Consider the following 25,479-nt stretch of genomic DNA (forward strand, 5'->3'; position numbering starts at 1 on the left):
TATTTGTACATGAGGATATGTGGGTGACTTTCCATTCTCCTTCACACCGTCATGCTTGTATATTAGTAAGGAGGAGGTGCATGTATGGGTGGCCTTATCCTTGTATTACACGCTCCCCACAATTGGAAAATGTTATCAAAGCTCTACAGGCAGATGGATGTCAAAAAGAGTGAGTGAGAGAAGGAAAGATAAGGGGTCAGTGGGCCATGGAGGAGAATGAGTGACATCAGAGACATGCTTTTCCACCCGTCCATCTGTCCACTCAAAACAAACAGGCCAGTCATTAGCACAGCTCCAGCTGTTACGTCTTGGCCTCCGAGTTTTGAATACTGCTTATTTGAATGAAAGTCATGTGTGCACATGTGCATGGCTGCTTTCTGCCTCCTCGTCCTCGGCGACCTCCATGACATTTTTTAAAATGACATCATCCCACAAGAGTGCAAAGTGGGAACGGATTGCATGTGAGCTATTGTCTCATCCCGTCCAGCCTTTTTCCATCACACCCGCTCCGTGGAGCACAAATGACACAAAAGTCTAGAGTCATGCTAGCAGCAGTGTGAGGCTGCACTCAGACACAGCAGTGCTTCAATTAAACGCTAACATGAGCACGCTTACAAAAAAAAAAAAAAAAGAAGGTCTAGTCATTTGAAATAGCTTTTCAGTTTTACTTTCCTCACTGGTCAAATATGACTGCAAATGTTGGCCAATAAAAAGGATAGAAAAACATCTTTATGTTATCGGCAATCAGCAAAATGATGGCGCTAATTTTCACAGTTGATACATCTCCAAAAACCTCTCCATGTATAACATCACAATGTAAAGGGTACATTATGATATGTCTAGAAGCCAACTCTTGATTTTTTTAAGTTTACAATACCTATGAGAAGTATTCAACCCCTTGGATGTTTTATCCTTTTAGTGATCTTATAAATAAATCAAAACCATCTTGCATTTCAAAGTAAAAACAGATTTCTACAAAGTAATGTTAATTAAATAAAAAGTTGCCATGTAAAATAAGTGATTGCATAAACATTCACCCCTTCAAGTCCATATTTGGTAGATGCACCTTTGGCTGTAATCACAGCACTGAGTCTATGTAGATAAGTCTCAATCAGGCTGCAATTTTACTCCATTTTTCTTTGCAAAACCACTCAAGCAGCTCTTTTTAAGTCCAGATACAAATTCTCTATTAGATTGAGGTTTAAGCCATTGCTTTGTAGCTTTCATTGCATGCTTTGGGTCACTGTCTTGCTGGAAAATAAATCTTCCTCCAAGCAGTAGTTCTCTTGCAGACTACAGAAGATAGTCTTCCCCGATTTTCCAATGTTCTTTGCATTCTTTTTACCCTCTAACTTTACAAGTCTTCCAGGGCCGGCTGCCGAGAAGCATCCCCACAGCATGATGTTGCCACCATCGTACTTCACAGTGGAGATAGTCTGTTTGTGGTGATGTGCAATGTTTGGTGTCTGCCAAACATAACATCTTGTCTGATGGCCAAAAGCACCAAAAAATTTCCTCCTCTTGACCTTGGAGTCTCCTAGATGCCTTTTGGCAACTCCAGTTGAGATTTATTGATGAGTTTTCTTCAACAGTGGTTTTCTCTTTGCCTCTCTCCCATAAAGCTTTGACTGAGGAAGAACCAGGGCAACAGTTGTAGGCCGTGTCTCTCCCATCTCCCACACTACTGTGTAGAAATCTGTTTTTACTTTGACATTTTAAAGGTTTTTTTGTTAAGTAATTTTTCTAATCACTGTAGCAGTGCTTGATGGCAAAAAATAAGCTAGTTATGCTCTTCTTTTATGGTAACTGTTTCTCTCTTTCAGCATCTTTGCCAAATATAAATTAAAAAAAACTTTTTTCATATGCTTTGGCTGCCACCAAGCTTGTGGCAGTGGTGTCAGACAACGGAAAATATATCACATTTACTAGCAGTCTTGCAGTGATGGTCTTGTTTGTTTTTGTAAGTCATTCAGTCATTAGAATAGATTTCAGTCTGTTACATAACAAGTTCAAACTCTTCACAGGTGCTTAAAGCAGGTAATTTTTACTATGAAGCATGTTATGTTAACACTGCTTAAAATAATTTAATATGATGATACTGTTACAAAAACAGAGTATTTTGTTTCTTAGAACCTCAAACTTTTTTAAATTCAGCAATCACTCCAGTGGCTCTGAATTAATTTCAGATTAGCATAATGGAACCATCATTCACAGAAAATGCATTTTTGGTGCTACTCGGTTTATCTTTGCCTAATGTTAAAATGTGTTTGGTGATCTGAAACATTTAAATGTGACAAATATGCAAAAAAAAAAAATAATAATAATAATAAAAAAATAAATAAATCAGGAAGAAGGCAAAAGCTTTTTCACAACACCTTGACAAGTTTAAATCTGAAGTGCCACCTTTTTTGGTCTGCCTCTTGTTCCTCTGGATGAAATGCAAACACATAAATAATGCAATGTTAGCATTTCCATATAGAAAGCCAGGAGGAGAACAAGGGATCTTTTGGCGTCTATGTTGCCGTTGCACAGCAACAGTGTTCCCATATGGTTAGCACTTGAACGTCAAGCCTTTTCCATACATGACTTCAGGACACGACTTCACAACTTTATGAGCTCCATTTGAAGGCAGCATTAGTGTGAGGCATGACTCTACAGCAGAGTAGGAAAACTGAACTTCCCCTCAAGGATTTTTAAAGTTTATACACCGTTACAGAAAAAAATACACATTGGACCATTTTCTTATTTGTCCACCATTTTCAGAACAGTTAGTATGTAAGCACTGCATAGAAGAAATGATTCTGAATTATACTGATAAACTATGGCGTAGTCACAGAGCAGAGGCACAGATAAATAGACCTGTTGATCAGTAGTTTACACTTAAAACTACAGCTAGTGCTAATAAAAGATTTAAGAATTTATCTAAGTATAATCTCAAGTCTAAGCTTGTATGTGGAAATATAATGTTGTTTAAAGTGAGAGTGCATGAAAGGAGGACATCACTGGCCAACATTCAAAGCCAAGGGGCCCCACTCTGCTCACTGTGACAGGGTTTCACATCTCCCCAGGGGTTTCCTGCCACCTCCAGCCCTCATCAAAGCCAAGGAGTTCGACTGAGACCGAGAACTGGAAGTGCCATGGTGTGCTTATGGGTGTGTGGTGAGAGATAGAGAGCTGGCTGAACTGGGTTGAACAGGACAAAAGACAGGGACAAGTTCAAATTTAAAAAGGGAATTTTTAGCACTGTGACATACGGTCCTTTGTCATAATTCACGCTGTATTTTTATGATCGGTTAGATTAGCAACTGCCAGTTTAAGGTATTTGAGTGTAAGTGGTAAATTTGTCTAGACTTAAAGTATGAGATTGGTTTGACTGGTGGGGAGCTAACATGAATTTGATCAGTGGTTCCCAAAGTAGGGGGTCGTGAGACAGTGAGGGGGGGTCGTGGGATGCTTTCCATAAAACAGAGAAATTTCATATGATTTAAAATCATGAAATTCATCTATTATTTTAACAGATATTGTTAAAATGGGTTTAAATTACTATCAAAATGTAGTTATTCAGTGATATTTGTGCTAAAATGCATGAAAAAATTACAAAAACAACCTAAAATTTAAGTTTTGACATGACACTATGGGCTGAAACGTTTTGGAATCCCTGAATTAGGAAGTGAAAGTATTTTTTTTTCTATTTCAGCAATATATGGTCTTAGATATTACAGTTAAAGCTAAAATAGCTGCACGGTTACTGTAAGACTTATTAATCCTTAGGAAGATACTGTGCTCACATCATCAACCAATCAAAAGTAGTAGTGCTGAAGACAGACACAAACACAGGGCTATTTTCCATGCTGGCATCAAGCTAATAAAGACAACCTTAGCACAAAAAGAAATTTGTGTTTGGTAGATTATTTCTTTGTTGTAACAATGCTTCTCGACAATTAATCTTATACTGTTGGAAAGCCTGTTTATTCTCCTTTTAAATGATGCCACATTTGTAAAGAACATGCATTTGTTGAATGAGCAGCAGAGCTGACTATGTGGTTGGACCCATAAAATTTGGCAAATCTTCTCTGTCAATGCCAAACAACTTATTTTGCTGTTACTACTAACTCGCCTTTTGAGCTCCTGGTACCCCAAAGTCCTAACAATTAGGTGCTTGTGTGCTGTTCAAAACAGATGATTAGTGATGAGTCCAGATTCTGCTTATGGCAGCTGGACAATAGGGTCAAAGTGTGGTGAAGACATGGAGAACAGTATGCTGATTGCTGCATCGATAGAGTAATTTTTTTTGGTGGAGGCAGTGTAATGGTGTGGGGCGAACTCCCTCCTTACTGGAAAAATGAGGCTTGTCATCACTGGAGGCAAAGTCAGTGCAGAGAGATAATGAGATGAGATTCTGCAACCAGTAGCTATCTCATATCTCCACAGTCTGGGACCAAACGCTATCCTCCAAGATGACAACACTCACCCCCACAGAGCGGGGTTTAACAGAGACTACCTCCAGAATTTGGGAGTGGAGAGGATGGAATGGCCAGCCAGCCGTCCTGACCTCAACCCCATCGCACACTTGTGGGATCAGCCTGCTGCTTGTGCCAGAGTGACCAATACAACCATGTTGGCTGACTTGCATCAAATATTGTTTTAGAATGGGATGCCATCCCACAGGAGTGTGTGATCAGGATGGTGACCAGCATGAGGAGGAAGTGCCAGGCTGTTGTGGCTGTGTATGGTTCTTCCACATGCTACTGAGGCTCCTGTTTGTTAAATTAATAAATAGTTAAATTTAAATTGCCAACATGTCTTGTTTCTTCGGACTTCAATACCAATACACCAAACAAGAGTCAATGGCAGAATAAGCTGTTTGGCATTGCCAGAGATTTTTCACCAATTTTTTCATGGGAGCAACCCACATACTCAGCTCTGCTGCTCATTCCACAAATGCATGATCCTTCAAATGTGGCACTATTTAAAGGGTAATAAACAGGCTTTCCAACTGTATAAGATGTATTGCCAAGAAGCATTGTTACAACAAAGGAATAATATACCAAACACAAATTTCCTTACTTTTTTTGGTCAGGTTTATAAACTGGTAAACTGGTAGGTACCCAGTTTAATCAAGCATATGGGAAGTTTTTGCCCTCTTTTGAAGGGGTTTAATTTTTATGGCTCCAAACATGAGTAGAGGTCTTGCCATAAATGAAAACAGCCTGGGCATTGTTTGCTTCCTCCTACAAAAACTACAAAATATTCACTAAGAAATTTTAGGCTGAAATTCTTGGCAGAAAACTTTAAAAACATAAAAATGGCTGAAGATACAAGGAATATATCAGAGATTATTTAAAATAATCTAATATATGGCAAATATTGCATGAGCTAAGTGCCTGAATGAGGGCAGATTATCCAAATTATTCAGACATATCATGCTTGCATTCAGTCCTTTACATGGAGAGCAGACTGTACAGAGAAAACCGACTTTAACAGTCCACTTAAACCTCCCCCTGCTGTTTAAGTATTGACTTTTTCAATGATATACTCACTCACTGCTCTGCACCAAACTTTAGCTTTCATCTTTACTCAGCTACAGCAACCTGTGAAGCTTGCCATCACAGTGAAACAACGAAAGACCATCATCTTTGTTTCTAGACCCTATTTCTGTAAAGCAGCTTTCATTTCAGGTTAATATCATGTTTCAAATCTTCTTTTCATTTTTACTTTTGTTATGCATTACATTCTCTTGAGAAAATAAAAAAATCTGTTTTATCTCTGAGTTAATTAGATAATCTTCAAATATAAAAAGTTTTGTGACAAAGAAAAAAAAACATCTCTCTCTCTCAATTACAGACTCATGCATGATGTAATTCATTCAAGTACAGTGGGAAAAGTTTACAATCTTCTGAAATGGCTTCTTCTTTCATTCAGACTTGCAGAGGTCACAATGAAAATGCATGTAACTAAAATATGGCTCTCCCGCCACATACACATCCTAGGATTGGGAGAAGAGGGCAGAACTTTCTTCTCAACAGGAAGGGCCAACGGAACCTGGAGGCGGGGCTAACTCCCCACATGACATCATGAGGGGGAAATCTGAGAACAGCTTGTTTCAGCACACATTTCCTGAAAGGTGGTCTGCTGTAGACTGTACTGATCTGAGGACTCTGTGGGTTTCTGGCAAGTTTTTTGGAAGCTGTGGTTAGCAGAATTGACTGATTGTCCACTCAGAGGTTTGATAAGCCAGTTCCCTTGTGCACATGTCTGAGAAGGGTCTGGGTGCAGACTGTAGCTCTCAGACACCACCTCTCTGGCAGACTGTTACTGTAAAACCTGGACACATGGAAAATTTTTCAAAATAAAATCAGATTCAAAGATTAGGATTAAGGCAAGGGTTAGAATACCTAAAGTTAAAAGTTAAAAATCTGGCCTGCAAAACCTGATAACAAAATGTTTAATAAAGCAGAGTAAACAGTCTGCTTACAGCAAAAAAGCTTATCCCTTATGAAAACATTCTAATGATGTAAAAGTAGTTTACATAGCCCTGTTAGCTGCGTATGCTACATAGATAATGTAGCTACACAGCTAGCATAGCTACATAGTAAAAGTTCATGAATAGCTATATTAATGAAGCTACAAAGCTAAGTTAAGTTATGTAAGCTATTTTGCCTTATCTTCTACTTAGCTTACATGCGAAGTTAGCTTTAGCTAAGGTGGCCATGAGTACTAAAGCTAACTTAGCTATGTTAACTCATGTAGTAATGTTAACTATGTGGCTAGGGTAGCTATGTAAACTTTAGCCACAATGTGCTACCTTAGCTAAATTTGCTAATGTAGTAATTTCAACTACAAGGCTGACATAGTTTAGTTAGCTTTAAGTAAGCTTGCTTACATTGCTAGAGCTAAAAGCTAACTTGGCTACACTGGCTAATGTCGTAATTTTAACTTCAAAGCTAGCATAGCTAAGTTAGTTTTAGCTACATTTTCTCACATTGCTAAAGCAAACCTAGCTACACTGGCTAATGCAGTGATGTTTACTATAGTTTACATAACTATGTCAGCTTCAGCCAGCTCACAAAGCTAAAGCAAGCCACTGTTTGCGTTTCTACTTCTAAAATGGGTTGATACATAATTCAATCCCAGATAACACCCGTTGCTTAGTCTGTAATTTTTGGAATGGTACTTCGTGAATATAACTGCCAGACGTTGTTTATTAATAAAGTTGACAAAAAAACCCCCCTACAACAGGAAATCCCACCAACTTCCCGACAGAGACGGTGTCTCACATTAATGGTCAGAGATCTACAGCCTGGAGCCAGACTGTCTTGACATGTATTGGCTCCAAATTATATCCCCAGTGTAGTATATAAGCACCTGTTGCAGGGTATTTTGGCTTCAGTTCTGTACTACAGAAGCTTAACCAAAAAGTTTTATCCATTTAAATAAACAGTCAATGTCAGTGATTCATGACCATAGCAGGTTGGGGCATTAATGTATTAAAACACAGATTTATTATGTTGAATTAATTTAATCTATGCAGTTTATCATTGTTTTTTGTTTCATGGTTTGAAAAAAAAATCTCCATTAATGGGACCTTCAATACCTTCAGTATCTTGAATCTGCCCCTAACGTTCCACAAACTTCTGACTATCTTGTGATTATCTGAGCTGTAGGGCAAATGTTAAGTACAAATACTGACTGTGCACAGGAGAAACAATGAACATTTTAGCTTTGTTTTGATTTCTTATATTATTTCATCAGATGCACGAAGCAGGTAACCTGACACGCCAGATGGATTTGTTTAACACATCCATCTGGAAAACCACCAATAGACAGTGTTGGGGAAAGGGCAGCGCCTTCGAAAAAAGCTCAGGTGATTGGATGAACGTTCTGTCGTCACATCTTTACGGGGCAATCAGAGCAACAAAACACATGACGTCATAGCTGCTACCAAGGTGCACGTGCGCCACTAACAAGGAATAAACTCCATATAGAACAGCATAACACGAACCATGGCGAGTATAGACATGTCAGTACCCAACTTTTGTCGTTTTTGAATAAAAGACAACCCAGTGTTCTTCTTTTAACAAAGAAATGTCGTCAAGTTCTGATAAAACTGGACCTATAGCAGCATCCACACTAATGTCCTCTACCATTACTGTACTGGCCTCTTGTTGCTGTTTGCTTATGTCACAACTCCACCGCGCCTGAAAGTAGTGCCCCTTGTCGCTGATTGGTCCTGTCACTTTCTAACCGGGCCCAAACGGTTCAGATGGGAGCTTTGCAAGATGGATTCGCCAGGGAGAAACACGGAAACGGGTGGATCCATCTGCTTTGCAAGGTTACCAAGCAGGGACATCGTATTTTCATTACTGTATGCAGTTTAGTGTAAATCATTTCTTTCTCTCTGCAGCAGCATGATGAAACTCTCAAGTGTGGGCAGTAATGTGCCTTGAAATTGAGCCTGAAATGGAGAGGAAAAGAGAAGAATTGTTTGGATGAGGGGAGGCAGACAGTCTGGGTCTTAAAAGCACATTTTGCTTTGTGAAGTCTGATGTCTGACTGAACAGTGAGCCGACTGAAAACTGAGGCTTTACTGTGTGCGTTTCTCATATGGTTTGAGCCTTCACCATCAATCCAAACACAAGGTGCATGAATTTCTCATTGCGGCTTGACAGATGGCTCTCCTCGCTCTGCTCACCTCACCCCTCACAGCTCTGTTTGTGTTTGTATAAAAGTTTGTGAGTCTTCAGAGAGAAGAATAATAGAACAAAAATGCAATCCTATCTAATTTTGACTTTTTTATTCTTTTGAGCCAAACACTTTCTTCCTGACTTTTCTTTTCTCCTTAAATTCTAGAAACCAATTTGTGCAGGGAAACATTCTTTTCTTTTACTGTTACTGGAGACATAAAACAGTGGAGAAGTGATAAAACCAGCACATAAAAACTGAGGCAGAGAATTCCAATAGTTCTGTCCTCTACTCCTACTCAAAAAGCTGATAAATGAATGCGTATCCCTTGTCAGGTTTTGAAAAGGAAATCACTCCAAAAAAAGGATGCTTCTGACTAAAAGCGACAGAAAATTGCACAATTTCCCCTCCACAGTATGTGAAAGTACACACTGGCCTTCTTTGCTGCTCCCACACACATCCTCCCAGCACTATACTACCTGTGATGGCAGCTTTCTTGAACAAATTCCACTATATGGAAACAAAAGACGTTTTACTGCCTCTTTTTCTTTCAAATGACGCCTGCAGAAACCTCTGTAATTTCAGGAGGCGTACAACTTTCAAAGACTCCTCCACAAAATCGTCTCAGAAATGGAATGGAAGTTACATTTTCTCCAGGTGAAGGGATCCGATGTATTATTTAGTGAAATGAAGTCTCGCAAAGTTGTTACTTGTCCCTTCGCTTCATGCGATGGGATGAAAAAGGGGAAGAAGCAGTGATGGGAATTCAGGATAGGGAAGTGAGTACAACAGAGCTATTCTCAGAAAGGTTGGAACGACTTCCAGTAAAGACAGTGGTGTCATGAGGATGGTAGTGTGCAGATAAATGCAGCTGCTTTATTCAGCACACAGGAGGATAAGTATGAGGTAAACGGTTTTATAAGTAAAAAAGTGCAGAGGTAAAGTTTCTCAATGCAAATAAAGAGAAATTTTAGATTCACTTCAAGAGAAAGTGTGGCGTTTTTGGTATTTATTAGAGCATTATTGCGATACAAAAGGTGTTGCATTATCAGTGTAATTACAGTTTTCACATAATCTACAACACACAATAATTTTCTGTTTATATCATTTCTTACCTGTCATTGTATAGGAGACTAATGGAAAGAGCTTTAGAAAAGTAATGAGAGTTCTGAATTACATTTGATTAAGTATTTAAAGGGGACATATTATGCAAAATACACTTTTTCAGGCTTTTCTAGCAAAATTATGTGCCTCTGGCCTGTCCACATTCCCCCCAAGAATCAGAAAGATCAATTCCCTCCCCCCTCTCTTTCTCCACCTTCCAGAAAATGTGTGCTGAAACAAGCTGTTCTCAGATTTTCCCCTCATGGTGTCATGTGGGGAGTTAGAACCGCCCCCAGGTTTGGCTGGCCCTCCCCACAGAAGAAAGTCCCTCCCTCCTCTCCTGATCCTCCTCCCAGCTGCTAGCTGATAGGAGGATCAGGAGAGCCACATCCATTAAGCCACATCCATTTCCTGAGATGGGTGGAGTCAGGGGCGGAGTCAGACAGCTCATTAACATTTAAAGCCACAGACACAGAAGCAGCTCGTTCTGAGCAGGACTGAAACAGAGGTTTTTTAGATATGCAAAAATTTACAGTAGTAAGATAGGGAATCATCTGATTACTCAGTATTCCTGGCTACCATTACACCATGAAGACAAAAGAACACTCCAAGGTTAGTGAAAAGTATAAGTCAGCGGATGGATGCAAAAACTTTCCAAGGCATAGACACACGCACGGAGTTTAATTAAATCCATCATCAAGAAACGGAAGGAATTTGTCTGGTGTAAATCTGCCAAGATCAGGCAGTCCTCACAAACTGAGTGACCATGCAAAAAGGAGACTAGCGAGAGAGGTCACCAAGACACCCATGAGTACTCTGAAGGAGTTTCAAGCTTCAGCAGCTGAGATGGGAGAGGTTCATCATACAACAAATATTGCCTGGGTTTTTCATCAGCCAAAGCTTTATGGGAGAGAGGCACTTGGAAGAAAACTCCTTAATAAATCTCCTCTAACGTTTATCAAAAGGCATGTGAGAGACTCCACGGGCAAGTGGAAGAAAGTTCTTTGGTCCTTTGAGACTAAGGCTCTGTCCACACAGAGACAAATTCAGGAGTATACGCAAACTTTTTTTTTGTCATATCAGAGTTTCATCCACACTGAAACGGCGTTTTGGGAGGCCATAAACTATACTTTTTAAAACTGGGTCCCAGAGTGAACAAATCTGTAAATGCTTACCATTTCGTCTCCGTGTGGACAGCCAACCGCATCTTTCTTGAAACAATTACGTCATACATAGCGTAGCCGACCTATGCCGCATGCGAGTCAAAACCAAAACAACAATGACGGCTTACAGGGTTGTGTTTGTGCTGCCGAAGCTATTGAGCTTATTATTGCTTTTACAGCAAAATCTGATGCTGCTATACCACCACCAAGAACAGCATACACCAGATGTTCTTAGATCCACCGTGGAGAACAACCAGAAGGGCAACCAGGAGAAAGTTTGTGGCAGTTTTCTGCAATCTTGTTCTCTCTTTCAGTGCATTTCCGCGGTAGGGATACAGCGCCACTCAGAGGCTTGGCATATATACTACAGCATTTTCAGTCATTTTCAGTGGTTCTGTGCTTATGTGAACATTTTCTGAAACTATCCTGTGTTTACAGAAAACTTTTTCAAAACGAAAAGGAAATATATTGTTTTTCGTCTCCATGTGGACAAGGCCTAAAATGGTGGTTTTTGGTCATCAGCCAAGACTCTATGTATGGTAAACACCAAACATTGCACATCACCACAAACACATCATCTCCCCTGTGAAGCATGATGGTGTCAGCATCATAATGTGGGGATGCTTCTCAGCAGCTGGCCCTGGCAGGCTTGTAAAAGTAGAGGTTCAAATGAATGTTGCAAATCATAGGATAATCCTGGTGGACGATCTTATTCAGTCTGCAAGAGAACTATCGCTTGGGAAAAGATTTCTTTTCCCAAAAGACAATGACCCGAAGCACACAGCAAAAGTACAGAAATGGTTAAAAGAAAAAAAAAGATGAATGTTCTGGAGTGGCCAAGTCAAATGACAGACCTCAATCCAATAAAGAATCTGTGGCTGGACTTGGAAAAGGATGTGCAACTTGACAGAGTTTGAGCAGTTTTGCAAAGAAGAATGGGGTAAAATTGCAGTTTCCAGATATGCAAGCCTGATTGAAACCAATCCACACAGATTCAGTGCTGTGATTGCTGCCAAAGGTGACTCTACTAAATGCTGACTTTAAGATGATGATTTGCACTGGAAGCTTTTGTTGTGACTTGGCAGGTATACATTGTGTCTTGCATCAGATACTTTACTAAACTTTAGAATTGCATTGATAACAGACAGGAGGAATAGAACTGTGGCTGCGTTGAGAGAGACAAAGCCATAGTCTGCTTATTCTAATCTTTCAGGACAAAAGAAAAGTCCAATATGGATTAAAACACACCTTCAACAGGTAAGAAGTTCCTGCTGCATCTGGTTCAAGTGAAAAAAAGACAAGCAGTCCAGCAGTTAGCCTGCCCCTGACCTTAAGATGAACTGTGATCAGAGCGCAGCTGCCTGAGACAGAAGTTGAGGATTAAATTGACTTTCTTCTGGGACAAATCTCTCTGATATGATACTTTTAATGACCCATAGTCCACCATAGCTGATAGATTTATGAAATATACCTTAAAATGGACAAAAACTGCTGATGATTTCATATCCTTGTAGTGTTAGTGGTGTGGGGTAATTCCTCATAGCAGCCGGTGAGCATGTGGGCTCCTATATCTGTGCTGCCAAAAGCAAACCAAGCCAGGAAAGAGGTGAACAATTTTCGAACGGTCTAAATCCAAAATTTGTTCATACAGATATCAGTGTTGTCACATCTTCAGCAACCTTATTCCTATCAATCTTGTGTGTTAAGGCACAAATTTTGGATTTCACTTTACAGGGACTTTAAAAAAAAAGCAGTGGAAACCAGTCTACTCTCAATGATAATTGGTGTTGGCCATTTGAATACATGACTTTTCCTTTATATCACCTCCATGCATGCTTTTTGACATGAATAAGTACTTCAGTGCTGCTTTCCACATGTTTTATTTAATAATTTCTTTTACAAAGATCAGTCAACTTGATGCTTATGCCTGTTAGGTAGGAACTCAATGTTTAGAGACATTTTTCTTTTATAGGTGTAAACTTTTAATGGCAATAATGCAGTGAAATGTTGAAAATGATTCAGTATCTGTGGCCTGACTGCTTGGTTACCCCAGGTGCCCCCTGCACTTGCACGAGCGGAGTCTTCCACAAGCTAAATATAGCAGGCTAGTCCCTTAAGAATGGCAGAGAGAGGTACGCAAAAACCTTGATGACAATAGTGCTATGCTCCTTTCCTCAGAGTTTATTTAACTCATCCCACAGCAGTAGTAGAGACCAACTTCATGTGCTTTGGGGTAGTGAGGCTTAGGCTTTTGCTTACTTACTGAAAACTGCAGGTTTCATGACCACTTCTGTAAAGTTGCCTTCAACAGCTTTAAATTTCAGTTTTCAGATATCTTTTTTCACATTGAAAAAATGGAGGGCAATCATTTTGACAAAAGAAACTTCAATGGAAATTTCAAGTCTCTAAACTTTGAAAATAGACCTTTCAGTTGAGTAGGAGACTTCAATTAAAAAGAAACCATTCAAGGAAAGGCTTAAAGCTTAAATCATTCATCTTGTGAATGGGCTGCTTGGTTAAAAATGAATTCAATCAAAGAATACAGACTGCACCCATTTTTCAAAATAATCCAAGGTCACTGTAGGATGTTTTGTACATGGCCCAATATTCTCAAAAAAGCAGACACATTGTAACCAACTCAGGTCTTCAGGAAGGCCTTTGTCAGCAGTGACCTGCACATCTACACTATAGGGCAAAAGTATTTGCTCACCTGCCTTGACTCGCATATGAACTTAAGTGACATCCCATCCTTAATCCATAGGGTTTAATATGGCGACGGTCCACCCTTTGCAGCTATAACAGCTTCAACTCTTCTGGGAAGGCTTTCCATTCAGAGTTTCACTGAAACTAAGGGGCCAAGCCAAGCTCCTGAAAAACAACCCCACACCATAATCCCCCCTCCACCAAACTTTACACTTGGCACAATGCAGTCAGACAAGTACCGTTCTCCTGACAACCGCCAAACCCAGACTTGTCCATCAGATTGCCAGATGGAGAAGCACAATTTGTCACTCAAGAGAACGTATCCACTGCTCTAGAGTCCAGTGACAGCGTGCTTTACACCACTGCATCCGACGCTTTGCATTGCACTTGTTGATGTATGGCTTGGATGCAGCTGCTTGACAATGGAAACCCATACTCATTCTATCACCTGGAGCCACAACTCTGGGAGTCACTACTTGCTACACATCAGACCAATCACAAGGCTTGGAGTCTGTGTTGTTTTGATGTGTGGTGACGTTATGGGGAAGCTGTATGTTGGCTACATGTGTAAGGTTCAGGGCATACGCTGTGGCACAACCTTAAAAACAGGAGCATGAACCAGGAATTACACTATTGAGTTTAAGCAGTGATAGAGAGCATTCTTGTTGAATATGCAGCTATTTTATACTGACATGTCTTTTCACAAAAGAGAATAAGTGGGAAAATTTTTAATCTTTTTTTTTTTGCAAACATGCCTGTTTGATATCTTTGAAATACAGTAGCTGGCAATGAGAGCTTTAAATTTTGACTGGTTCCTTTTAAGTTCTAAATATTTAATCTAAGTCTGCAATATGGTATGATATACAAACTTTTCAAGTGATTTTTAGACATAGAAACTTTGCAATTCATCAAAGTAACACACATCTTAACACCTAAAACAATACCACTATAGGTTCTTTGCAGATGACGTCACTTAGCCGCAGAGAACTCCAGATGGGGGGCAAGAAATGATTTCTGCAAAGAAAAACACTACCCTGAAGGCTTGAAGGCCTCGTAGAACAGGCTTGTTCGTGGACGGCACGTCATTACTCCATCCCTCAGCCCACAAGCTTTCTTCAGTTGATTGCCTTTCCAATAAAAGCATGTTTGTGACAAAATGCAGAAATTTGTATATGTTAAAGGGGCTTAACTAGCCTCTTGGCACAGTACAAGACTCCAGGTGACTCTTGTCTCCCTTCATCCAGCTAGACTAATAGATTGCTGTCAAAAATCAACATCAGTTTCAGCTGTTACATGGACACAACCCTAAGAAAATACATCTAAATAATGTTTATCATATCAAAAGACATTTGTATGATCTATTTAAGTGAATTTTTGCCATGATCTTAATTAATATATGCCAATCTAATTTGACAACCTTAGAGCAAATAAAGCATTGCGCCCTACTAGGATCTCCCTAGTAGGTCCCGGACTTCTGGTTGGCAACTGATTAGCTAGACAACGCTAGGAGGTCTGCAGGACCGAGGAATTTGGGAAACTGATCCCCTCCATGCCAACTAAATGGTTAAAGTGTGGGAAAAAATTGCTTTTTTGTAAAGTGTGGGGACTGTTGATGATTACAGCTTGGTGTCTTGGTCCTAAACTAGTGGGTTGGGACACAAAAGTGGGTCACAAAGCCATTTTCAGTGGGTCCCAGATATGTGCCTGAAACAAAAATATGTGCTTTAAGTCTACTATGTTCTTTTATTTTGAAGGATATGTCTCATTGCCTTGTTCCATCCCATCTTTTGTTCCATCTTAGGTCAAGATTATCCCATTTTACATTACAATAACTGGGATATGATTACGAAATTTAAGAAATGTGGCTGGTGATTTGACATTTAGGTGGTGGCGGTGAGTCTTAATGCTAAAATAGTGCAAACCACTGGCATAGTGGTCCATTTAGAGCTTCAATGTACTTACTTTCCTCCATTACCTTTCATTACTAACGATCATGCATCACTTCTTGACCCTATCTGGCATTCGAGCATCATCTTGATCATGTGACTGCAAACAGGCCATTATTTGGTTTTATCACAATTTTTACATTTTTATACACAAGATACTGAAATTTAAACTGACACGCCAGATGGATTTGTTTCATACATCCATCTGGGAAAGCTTCAATAGGAAATGTTTGAGAAAAGGCGGAGGCTTTGAAAAAAACTCGGAGGGTGATTGGGTGAACATTCTATCTGTCACATCTCTATGGGCCAATCAGAGCAGCAAAACACGTGACGTTGCTGCTATCAAGCTGCTCGTGCGCAGCTACTGAGGAATAATGTGAAACATGACGACTATGGACATGTAAGTACTCGACTTTTGATGTTCTTTAAAAAGAAAACAACTCACTGCTGTTCTTTGTTCTTCTTTTAACAAAGAAAAGTTGTCAAGTTCTGATTAAACTGGTGCTTTAGCAGCATCCACGCTAATCGCTTCCTCCATGACTGCACCAGCTCTTGCTGCTGCTTCTTTACGTCACGACTCTGCTGCGCCTGAAAGTACTGCCCCTCATCGCTGATTGGTCCTGTCACTTTCTAACCGGGCCCAAACGGTTCAAATGGGAGCTTTGCAAGATGGATTTGCCAGTGAGAAACAAGGAAACAGGCGTATCCATCTGCTTTGCAAGGTAAACTGAAATTAGAGTATGATTAATTCTCACTTTTTATTAAATTCAAACATCCATTTTAATGTGTTGTTTCTATCTAAATACAAGTTATATTTTTTATTCAAATGGGGCGTAAAATCTTGCATGTTTCTCTGTATCAAACGTGAGTAATAATGTCTATTAAGTTGATCTTTCTGCAGCTTCTATTCCAAAAAAAAGGATTTGAAAGAATGGTTAAAAAGAGCACCACTCTTTATAATTTTGTCAAACTATCTTAAAATGTCCAATTTGTCTGGATTTGTGATTGAATTGTGAGATATCATTGCATCCTGTCAAAGTAACCCACCTTTTAGAAAGGAGAACAACAGTAATGACATGTTTACTTTATTTTGGAAAAAACTGGCTATGAGTATTGGGTCGTCTTTGGGCTTTATCTGCCAAAAAACAGCTTTAGAAGATGCTGTTGTTGTACTATCTGAGACCCAATATTCTTACACAGCTCAGTTAAGATAGCATCTTGAATCAACAGAGCAAAAACTCCTCAAGCTGCTCATCCGAGACAGAAAAGGAGATCTCCAGTTTGTGGATACAAATCCAGAGCCCAGGGGGGACTTGAGCAGGGATATTGGGTAGTTTTTGTGTGGGTTCATAAACATTAGCATAATAATGGCATGAAGCTTATTCGGCAGTAAAAGCTCAAATAAACAGCTCGGCAGATTGAATCTCCAGAGTCAATCTGCAATTCATTAAGAAAAGGGCAGCTCCAGGTCCGGTCTCACATCACAAATTGCCTCTTTGTTTGTGTTTTGCAGCTTTAAGAAAGGAAGCATTTAAATGTTTGTGTATTTCTAATCAAGTTTTAATATTTTCTCAGGTCATTTCTAACAAGAAATGTGTTTTGCACCAGTTATTTTCTTCTCTTCTTTTAAAATCATGGCCTTTGCTTTTTCTGCACTGATAGTTTTCTGAGATCCATTTCTAACAGTCACATTAGACTTCACTCACATCGCTGGAGATTCCACAGCGCTGCCTCGAAAGACTGTGGGAGTCAATTACCCCGCTGTGATCTGGGCCATAGATTACGCTTTAATAATATAAGTATCTAATTACGGCCTTGCATCCTTCACGCCTTTTCTGCACTCCTTAATCATGATCGCCCACTGGCCTCGTATCACAGAAAACATGCAGACTTCAAAAGATAAAAGCAGCCCTCGCTATGTGTTCTCATTATATTGCTACAACTTGTTCTCTTTTTTTGTAGACATGGGTTCATGTGTACAGCTCGACAAGCTGCATTTTAATGTTATCTCCTCGGTAACATGTTTCCAGGGACCTGTAGACCTGCTTTGCCCCGTGCACCGGCTGTGCTAGTCGCTAATAGAGGGCAGAGCAGGAGCAGACACAGACAGCTAAGTGCCTAAACAGAGAGGGGAGAGGCGGGAGGAAACATGTAGGGAAAAGCTTTACAAAGAGCTGTTGCATATGAAGTGAGCTGGATAGTAAAGAGGAATAAAGCTAGCTGTGGGAACATACACTGATAGACAGATGGAGAGCATGGCGAAGAAAGGTCTTATCAGATGAGGTGTTTTTTATCTCGCTTTTTTTTAATCTGAAAAAGAAACTGTAGTGACATTTATTTAAATACATGTACTTTAATATGGAGCCCCCCCCCCTTTTGTAGCTATAACAGCCTTCACTTTTCTGGGAAGGCTTTCCACAAGATTTTGATGTGTTTTTGTGGGAGTTTGTGGGCCAGTCAAGTTCTTCCACACCAATCTTATTGGGGCACAGTCATGTTGGAATAGAAAATGGCCTGCTCCAAATTGTTGACACACTGATTGACGCATTGCACTGTCCAAAATGCCATGATATGCTCGCCCAAATCCTGAAAAACAGCTCCATACCATCATACCTCCTCCACCAAACTTCACACTTGGCACAGTGCAGTGAAGCAGGCATCATCCTTCTGGGATCTGAAAAGCCCAGACTCAGCCACCTGACTGCCAAATAGGGAAGTGTGATTCGTCACTCCACAAAACACATTTCCACAGCTCCACTGTTCATTGTTGGTGTGCTTTACACCGCTCCATCCGACGCTTATGTATTGGACTTGGCGATGTGAGGCTTGCACTCAGCTACTCAGCCATGGAAACTCATTCCATGAAGCTCCTGCTGCAGTTTTTGTTCTTACTTTAATGTTAGTGGAAGTTCAGAATTTGTCAGTATGGAATCAGCAGAATGTTTGCAACTTTTAGACACCGTGCGCCTTAGCAGCCTTTGACCCCACTCTGTGATTTAAAGTGGTCTTCCACTTTGTGGCTGAGTTGCTGTTGTTCCTAAACTTTCTAATAATATCACTCACATTATTGCAAAGGTGGCATCCTATCACAGTACCATGCTTGAAGTCACTGAGCTCTTCAGATTGTCCCATTTTGTATCAAAAATGTTTGAAAATGGAAACTGCATGGCTAAGTGCTTGATTTTATACACCTGTGGCAACTGGTCTGACTTAAAAACGTGAATTACTTTTTAATTTATTTAGGTATCTGAAGTGTCTACCCACCAAAAAATGTGAAAAAAGCCAACCCAGTCCTTTCTTCATGGTCCTCCTACGCCTCAAAACAACAAAATCTACACAGAGTGCACGGATGTACTCATGTCAGCACAACCCACAGAAAAGAGAAGTGGGATGAGAAAGAGCTAATTTGCTTTTAAAGAGACACACCACTGAAACTGATTATTCTGAGAAAAGCTGTTTAGAGCTGGTTTATACAGGGTCAAAATCTATTCTTGGTTTTAAACAAAACTCTGCACAAATTGATACTACAAGAGACTGTTATTAGGTGGAAAAGGGGTATGATGTATGATTTACTACAGATAGCCATTGTACACACTGATAGTCATGGTTCATGCTGAAGTTTTCTATAATTAACACAATGACTGGAAGACAGATATTTGTTACTGTGCCCCAAATTTTGGGATTTTGCCCAAGAAAAAGAGAACACTGATACAATTCCACGGTTAACTTATTTCGTGTTTTTTATTTATGGGGTAATATCAAGGTTAGAAAGTAACCAAGGCTGCCTGCAAAGGGCGCAAGGGAGGGAAGCTTCCCAGGGCCCACCCTGGATCCCATGAAGGTCAGAAAAAACATGGTCCATTATACTTTTAAGCAATGACAGCTAATTTCTTAGTCATCTTTTATGTCTACATTGCTTCGGTAAATTTGTAGCCCATTTCAACACAACTCCCTCTCCTATAAATTTTATAAAAAATTTTTTGTCACATTCATGTAATGGACTGGCCCAGTAAACGTCACTAAGGCTAGTGAGTTTAGACTGTTTTTCATGCCAGGACAACAAAAACAACTTGGAAGAAGCTGTTTCAGTCAGCTCCAAAATCTATGAGCACCAAGGCCAAAAAAATGCAAAAGATTTTGGGGTATCTTTTCAAATCAATAATTTACTTTGAATCAAGTCAATTCTGGCAGAAATATTGTTCTTGGCTTCATTTATTTATTCACATATAGCATCACATACTGAGTCAAAATAAAACTAATGAGACAAAAAAGATGATCAAAGCTTTTCGTCAGCTGGCCAGCTTGGATTATGTGCACCACATGACGGTCAGGAGCACAAACAGATTGTGCAGAAGAAGAGGAGGCCTGTTAATGCTCAGATTGAAAGATGGTAATGGCTGACTCAGACTTAAATGTGGTAAAAAGACAGAGAGGCTGATTTACCCTATATTGAAACACAAATCGATTTTCCTGTAGTAAAGATCAATTGGAAAGATACTACTGGTCAAACTAAAACGTTCTAGACCATTAACAGAGAATTCCTCGTAACATTGTTTTTCCAGTTCTTCTATATCTCTTTTATTGATTTGATTTATTTTCTCCCTATATGATGTTTTACCTGTTGAAATTGTTTCTCTTTTTTTCTTTTCTCACTTTACATCAACACTTCTTTCATTACCTTTATCTTTCTTTTTGTCATTGTTTCTTTTTTAGTTGCTCACATCTTCTTAAATCTTCCTCTTTCTCTTATCTTATGCCGTTGGGTTCTTGTGTCGCCTCATGATGTTTGGGTAAATATGCTGATCAGGTTTCTATTTTGGTTCTTTTATGTTTGGGGTTTTGTTAATACTGTTTGGATGTCTTTGCTCTTTGTTTTGTTGTTTTTGTTGTTTGTTTGTTGGTTGGTATTTTGTAAGTCCGTGTCTTTAGAGATGCTATACATTTTTCAACTGTGTACTAGTAGATAAAAATAAATTAACACTATATACTCTATATACAGTACATGAATACTATAAATACTATTGTCTTGCAGTTTCTTGCACTTTAAACCCTTTAGATTTCAAAAGGTGATTTTCTTTTGCCAGGGGCAGTTTAAGAATTAGAGCTTTAGTCCTAAAGACATCTGTGCATGTGTTCAGTACACCTGCTGAAATGATTTATATTTTCTAACCTTAATCTGTTATAAAATGATAACAACAGTGAATTACACTGATTGACTGATTATGATGACACGTTTATAAAATCATTGTGGGAAAATAAAAAAGGGTCTAAAATTGCCTGTCTTATACCCATTTTGTGTTTCAGTGTCTTTTACATGTATCTGCCCTTTTGTTGTCTGTATTTCAACGCCATTTCAGATTAAAGTGCTCCCTCAGTGTGGTTTCTGTGATTTTTCTTTTTTACCAAAACTATTGGGTATGTGAAATGGAAAAGTTTGTGTAAATGACCCCTTTTGTAAGGATTAAAATGTACTCGAAATAATTTTTTATTGTAAGGTTTGGTATGTTATGCGCTTTTATTTTGAAGGCCTGTTTGCCCGCTTCCAAGAGGGGTCCAGCTGCAGACCTCCACTCTCATTCGGCTTAACGGCTCCTCCAAGTGAAGCGGAAGCCACCTCCATTGTAGGACAAAAGTGACGTAAATCTAATCCTCTCAGCCGTCTGATAGGCTCCTCCACCTCCAGCTCCTCCACCTCTATCGTCAGATGGAAGTGACATACATCATGTGTGTCTTAATTAAAATATACACCTACCCCAATGAGCTACCCCTAAATCTAACCAGTGGAAATTAAAATGCTAAACCTAACCTAAAGCTAAGCAAATATTCACATCCTGACGTCACTTCCCTCTGACGATGGAGGGGATCTCAGAGTGGAGCTTGCAAGAGTGGAGGTCTGCAGCTGGACTGTCTTGCCCCTCAAACCGGATATGACCAAACGCCAGTATTACAGTTCACAGATAACACAGAGCATGGGAAAATCACTGCCTTCCTAACTTCTTATCTTAGCATCCTGCTAGTCGGTGACCAAGGTATGAATCTTTACTTTTGCTTTTTTGTGTTGTTGTTACTGCGGGGGTTGGTGCCTTGTGTTGCCTTCAAGTTTGAATGAGATGCGTTGTATGCTCAGTAATTAATCTCCCGTTTGACTCGTCAACTTAGCAGGTAGCTTAGCAAGGTTCACTATTAGTTAAAGCCTTTTAGTCCATTGCTTGTGATGGTTTGTTTACCAGCTGATTCACTGCTTGCTTGTCTAATAAGGGTTAATTTCCTATGTTGTGAGGGTTTGTGGGTTTTGATGCCAGTGTATTTTGGTATAGCACTGGGTAACATGTTTTTAGGATGGCCTAATCCTACTGTTTGTTTTTTGAAAGTTATTGTGTCTTTAAGTGATTAGAGGGTAGGTATCTTTATGTGTTTTATGTTAATGATTATATAGGGTTTGTGATGTCTGGTTTCTGTTTGCACTCTGCACAGCTCTTACGGTGTGTTTGTGATTTAAAAAAAAAAAAAAAAGCATGACTAGTTCACAAACCATCAGTGCCAAGGAGTCATGCGCATTCTGAGTGAGGAGTAAGGGCTCATTTGTGCTCTACATTCTGCCTTCTGTCCACTCTGAATTTATTTCATTTGTATTTTTACACATTTTCAGGAAGCTTTCGGGTTGACCAAACATTGGAGTACTGCTTTTAATTGTGGGGGCAGTGTTAGGTAGCATAGCCAGACCAGCAAAACACAAATGAGAAGAATACCACAGAAAATGGTGACCTTGTAGAGTAAATGTTGTATATTGTATGAGTTTGTTAGTTGCTACAAAGGTATATAAGATTGCCTGGGCAGACCGTGAGTGGGCACTTTATTTTTTACATAAATAAATAAATAAGTCTTCAGAGTATCACACATTGTGGAAAGTAAGGAGAAAAGAGGGAAAATAAATAAATGGATAATTGGATTTGTAAAACTTATCTGCACTAACCTGATGTTCAGGTAACGCAGCATGGGATCAGCAGCTGCACCCAGCACCCAGATGGTGAAGCCAACCAGCAGCAGAGTGGTGGTAAAGATGGTGCGCCTTGTTTCTGTAGATGTATCTCTAGCAGTGAGGCTAAATGCTACAACACCCCTTAAACCTGAGGGAAGAGGAGACATTTCTCAGCTGGATTACAGCCATCCATCACACCAACAGAAAACCATCTAGCAACCAATTATTTGAAAAAGGGCAGAGGGGAGCTTTCCAGTTAATAACCCTGTCCATCGCTAACAGATTACACCCTGAAAATCACTATCTTTGACCCGAGAGCAGCCCCCAAAACAAACTTCTGCATGGCTCTACAGTAGTGACATAATACTTAAAGCCAAAACAATTCCCAGCAGAGATCCTTGACTGCCATGAGAAGCAGATGGGGGAGGAGGCAGTGGTGGGGTTTTGAAAAATAGCAAGACAAGGGCTTTTTACAAAGGAGTCTTCTTACGTAAGATGTAAAGTAGGTCAGGCAGGCAGCAAAACATGCTGCGGCTGCTGCCGAGCTACATCACTTCACATCAAACATTCCTTTCTCCTGCATCATCAAACCGTTCAGAGCTTCAGCCATTAGTCTCAAGTGAGGCAATGCTTTATTTACCCTTCACCACAACGCAGCTTTAAAAACAGGAAAGAGTGGGTTATTTTGAAATGAATTCTAATAAATTAGTGATATTGATAATTGCACAGGCATTTTTTTTAAATAAGCGAGTAAATTATTATGAGGCCTGAGGAAGGCGCCCAGCTGACTGTATGCGCACTCACTAACACTGACTCACAGCCCTGCCCTAGAGGATACACTCCCTCGGCATCATCACTAATGCTACTAGCTGCAGGCCATCAAGGCGATGAATAACAAGACCTTTCAATTGATAAGACTAAAAAGTCTTATCTTTGAGTTCTTACTGCAATAACATCAACAATACAACATTTTTCTAACGGCAGAAAGAGATCTGGAGAAACAGATTGTTTTTATAAACGCCCTAAATTGTACATATTGCTGTGGAAATAATTAATTTGCATTGAAACAAAGAGCATCACCTGCAAACATCATGAAATGCTGGAAGGAGCAGGGTATCTTAGTCGTGCGCCTCAGGTTCAGGAGGAATGACAGAGGATAGATGTTGCAGGCTCTTGATATGAAGATGGAAATCTGTTTGCATTAAAGATTAAGGAAGAACTTATGACTGAGATGCAAACACAAATCAAAGAAAACAGTCCTAATAATGAGAATGTGTTTAATTTCAGCCCCAAAATCCCCTTTTTTGACCTCATCTAACCTGATCCTTTTGATTATTCAGACAAACACGGCATTATCCCGTGTACATCTTCGTGAGATCAAGCTATAACAGAACATTCATGAATATTAACACTTCCCTAATGCTTGTACACGCACACGCACACTTTTAGTGAATATCTTCTGTTTAGGATGCAAACACAGGAGTTTGGCACCATGCCAAGGCATGAAGCCAATCAGACTCTGCCAGCTGTCTCTGCCCTGCACACAGACTTTGATGTTTCATGTAGGATGGCTCACTGAATGCTAAGTGTCCTGGGCAGCAGAGAGAGGACATCTGTATGAGTATCTGCCAGTCTGGATATACTTAAGATCTTTTGTCCAACTTTTATGAAGCTGTGGTAGCCTCAGATGACCACCTTATCTCATGTATGTGTATCTTTAACAGGCACTCGTATCAGGCAATAAACCTAATGAGGCTAAGCTAGAGAAGGGCATACAAGTTTTTTTTTTCCCTTTTTTTGAGCCAACAATCTGAATGCAGCTACACAAAAATCCTGTGTACAGACAAATAAATCCACTTAAACATAACAGGGAGTCATGATTTAAGCAATTACATGGTGACCTCAAATTTAGAATATAGGATGCAAACAGTGATGTCTCAAAAACTGTGAGAGTTTCTCACAGCCTTATGGCTGCATTACATAGCAGGAACTTCTATGAACTTGTACGCATGAACAGCCTGCATGCACCCTTGTATCTACCATATGTTCAACCCCAATTCCAAAGAAGTTGGGATGTTGTGTAAAATGTAGATTAAAAAAAATGCAATGATTTGCAAATCTCACAAACCCATCTTGTATTCACAATAAAACATAAACGGCATATCAGATGTTGGCACTGAGAAATTTTACCATGTCATAAGAAATATTTGCTCATTTTGAATTTAATAACAGCTATACATTCAAAAAAGTAGAGATGGGGCAACAAAAGGCTGGAAAAGTAAGTGGTTCTAATGAAAAACAGGAGCGCTTCAACAAATAAGGTTAATTGACAAAAGGTCAGCCACATAACTGGGTATAAAAGGAGCATTTTAGAGAGACAGAGTCTCTCAGAAGTAAAGATGGGCAGAGGTTCATCAATCTGTGAAAAATTACATCTAATAATTATGGAACAAGTTTGAGCCATATGTGACCAAGATCCAGATATAGCAACTGTGGCTTAGTAGGTCGAGTCGTCCATATCGCAATCTGAAGGTTGTGAGATCGATCCCCAGCTCCTTCAGTCACATATCGCACGTTAAAAAAGAAAATCGAGCTCATGTTTGCACACTGACGCAGAAATTTTCGTCCGTCATATTGTTTTATTTGGAACAGGTTCGATTTTTATGTGAAATTTCGCATCAGTCCAAGTCATTTAAATGGTTGACCGATGATTCAAAACAGCGCCCGCTGCTTCCTCCTTGCCTGCTCACCCCCGCCCAACCCCTCCTCTCTCTCTCATCTCTCGCACTAAACCTCACTTTAAACACCAAAGTTTGATCATTTATTACGTGGATATCAACCATGGAAATATAATAGATAGATGGGTGATCAGTGCCTGTTGCTTTATTCTCTCTTGCTCACT

At 39.7% G+C, this 25,479-nt stretch overlaps 1 protein-coding gene across 1 annotated transcript in view; it reads right to left on the bottom strand.

The window, feature by feature from the left end:
• Positions 1 to 25,479, bottom strand: part of LOC121527051 (sodium/hydrogen exchanger 9-like) — a 138,293-nt gene that overhangs the window by 54,449 nt on the left and 58,365 nt on the right. The window contains exons 11-12 of the mRNA XM_041813728.1: positions 23,658 to 23,769; positions 22,572 to 22,725 (exon numbers count right to left, since the gene is read on the bottom strand). Of these exons, the coding sequence (XP_041669662.1) occupies positions 22,572 to 22,725; positions 23,658 to 23,769 (266 nt within the window). The remainder of the gene's footprint in view (positions 1 to 22,571; positions 22,726 to 23,657; positions 23,770 to 25,479) is intronic.

The sequence above is a fragment of the Cheilinus undulatus genome, linkage group 19, assembly GCF_018320785.1.
Source record: "Cheilinus undulatus linkage group 19, ASM1832078v1, whole genome shotgun sequence".
NCBI classification, from domain to species: domain Eukaryota; kingdom Metazoa; phylum Chordata; class Actinopteri; order Labriformes; family Labridae; genus Cheilinus; species Cheilinus undulatus.